The 1,615-nt window shown below is 72.1% G+C and overlaps 1 protein-coding gene across 1 annotated transcript; it reads left to right on the forward strand.

The window, feature by feature from the left end:
* Positions 1-29: 29 nt before the first annotated feature.
* Positions 30-825, forward strand: ANKRD39 (ankyrin repeat domain 39; the record flags this gene model as incomplete). Its single annotated transcript, XM_085319184.1, has 3 exons — positions 30-155; positions 237-440; positions 532-825. Coding segments are annotated over 3 exons (468 nt in total), but the record flags the coding sequence as incomplete, so codon positions are not given.
* Positions 826-1,615: the final 790 nt, after the last annotated feature.

Below are 1,615 nucleotides of genomic sequence, written 5' to 3' on the forward strand. Positions count from 1 at the left end.
CGGGGGTGGGGGGTCCGGCGCGGCCTTCACGCGTTGTCCTCGTGCCCGCAGGGATCTGGGCGGCGGCGCGGGACGGGGACGAGCGCCGGGTGCTGCAGCTGCTGGAGAGGCGCGGGGAGCCCAGCGAGCCCGACCTGGCGGGCTACACGGCCCTGGTACGGCGGGTGGGCGAGGGGAGGGGGCACACGCGTGGGTGTCCCCTCACACACRCACACCCCTTTCCTCTCCTCCCCCAGCACTACGCCAGCCGCAACGGGCACCTGGGCGTCTGCCGGCTGCTGCTGCAGCGCGGGGCCCGCTGCAACGCCCGCACGCCCGGCGGCGCCACGGCCCTGCACCGTGCCAGCTACTGCGGCCACCTCGCCGTGGCCCGGCTGCTGCTGGCCCACGGCGCCGACCCCGCCATTGCAGACGACGATGGCCTCACCAGCCTGCACAAGGTGGGTGGCGGGGCCGGGGGATGCCCGGCGGCACCGGGGGCCCGCCAGAGCCGACCCCCCCCCCCACCTCCCTGTGCCGTGTCGCCCGCAGGCGGCTGAGCGTGGCCACCGCGACCTCTGCGCCCTGCTSCTGCAGCACAGCCCAGCGCTGGCGGGCACACGCGACGCCAAGGGCCGGCGGCCCTGCGACGTGGCCAAGCCYGAGCTCCGGGATCTGCTGGACACGTGACGGGGGGTGCCACCGCAGCTGGAAAACCCGGAGCCACCGTGCTGCAGCGTGTTGGGTGCTGCGCGCCGTGGGGACGCCCGCCGCCACCGTGCCCTGGGGGCGTTGGGTCACGCAGGACCCCGGCTCTGCCGGAAAACAAGTCCCCAGCACCTCAAACCTTGCGTCTGCCTCTCTGTCCCCTGCCCCTGGCGGGGGCACGTGGTCACCCAGAGCCAGTGCTGGCCCTGCGGCTCTGTCTGACCTGAGGCCCCAGAGCCAGTGCTGGGCTCCTGGTGCTGTGGGGAGGGGATCAGTGCTGGGGAGGGGGCAGGCTTGCCGTGCTGCCCTGCACCCCATCCTCCCCGGCCGGAGCTAACACCATCCCGCTACTGCCTCAAGCCGCAAACTGGGCAAGCTGYGGGCAGAGCCGAGCCTGGGGCAGCTCGGCGCGTTAGCTGTAAGCGAGCCCAGGGACATTTTGGGTGAGGTGGGGCCAGCGGCAGCCTGGCAGGAGCCGTTATAAAAGATCTGGGGCTGCAGGGAGCGAGCGTTATGGCTCCTTCGCTAYGCTGTCGGACGGGTCAGCTCTGAGAGCGGAGGCGCAGGCCTCCACTCCTCCAGTACGATTTATTTTCTTCACAGAAAAAAAAAATAGGAACTGGGCAAAGACCTGTTTCCTTCGCGGAGGAGAGCCTGCGGGCCTGGGGGAGCGCGGCTGGGGTGCTGTGCCAGCGCGGGGCGCCGCCGGCCAGGCAGGCACTGGCCGAGACACACTTGTAACCGCTCSGGAGAGCGTCTGGCSGCAGCGCCCGGGGGCCTCGGGCGCTTAACGCGGCCCGTAGTAACCCCGAGCTCCGCGTTAAACGCCGCGCTGAGCGGCGCCGAGCTCGCAGGCGGGCGAAGCGCGGCCACAGGGCGCAAACGCAACGCGCGTTTACCTCAGCCGCCCGCCGCGCGGCGCCCGCCC

The sequence above is a fragment of the Rhea americana genome, unplaced genomic scaffold, assembly GCF_003343005.1.
Source record: "Rhea americana isolate MKP2758 unplaced genomic scaffold, rheAme1 scaffold_574, whole genome shotgun sequence".
In the NCBI taxonomy this organism is placed as follows: domain Eukaryota; kingdom Metazoa; phylum Chordata; class Aves; order Rheiformes; family Rheidae; genus Rhea; species Rhea americana.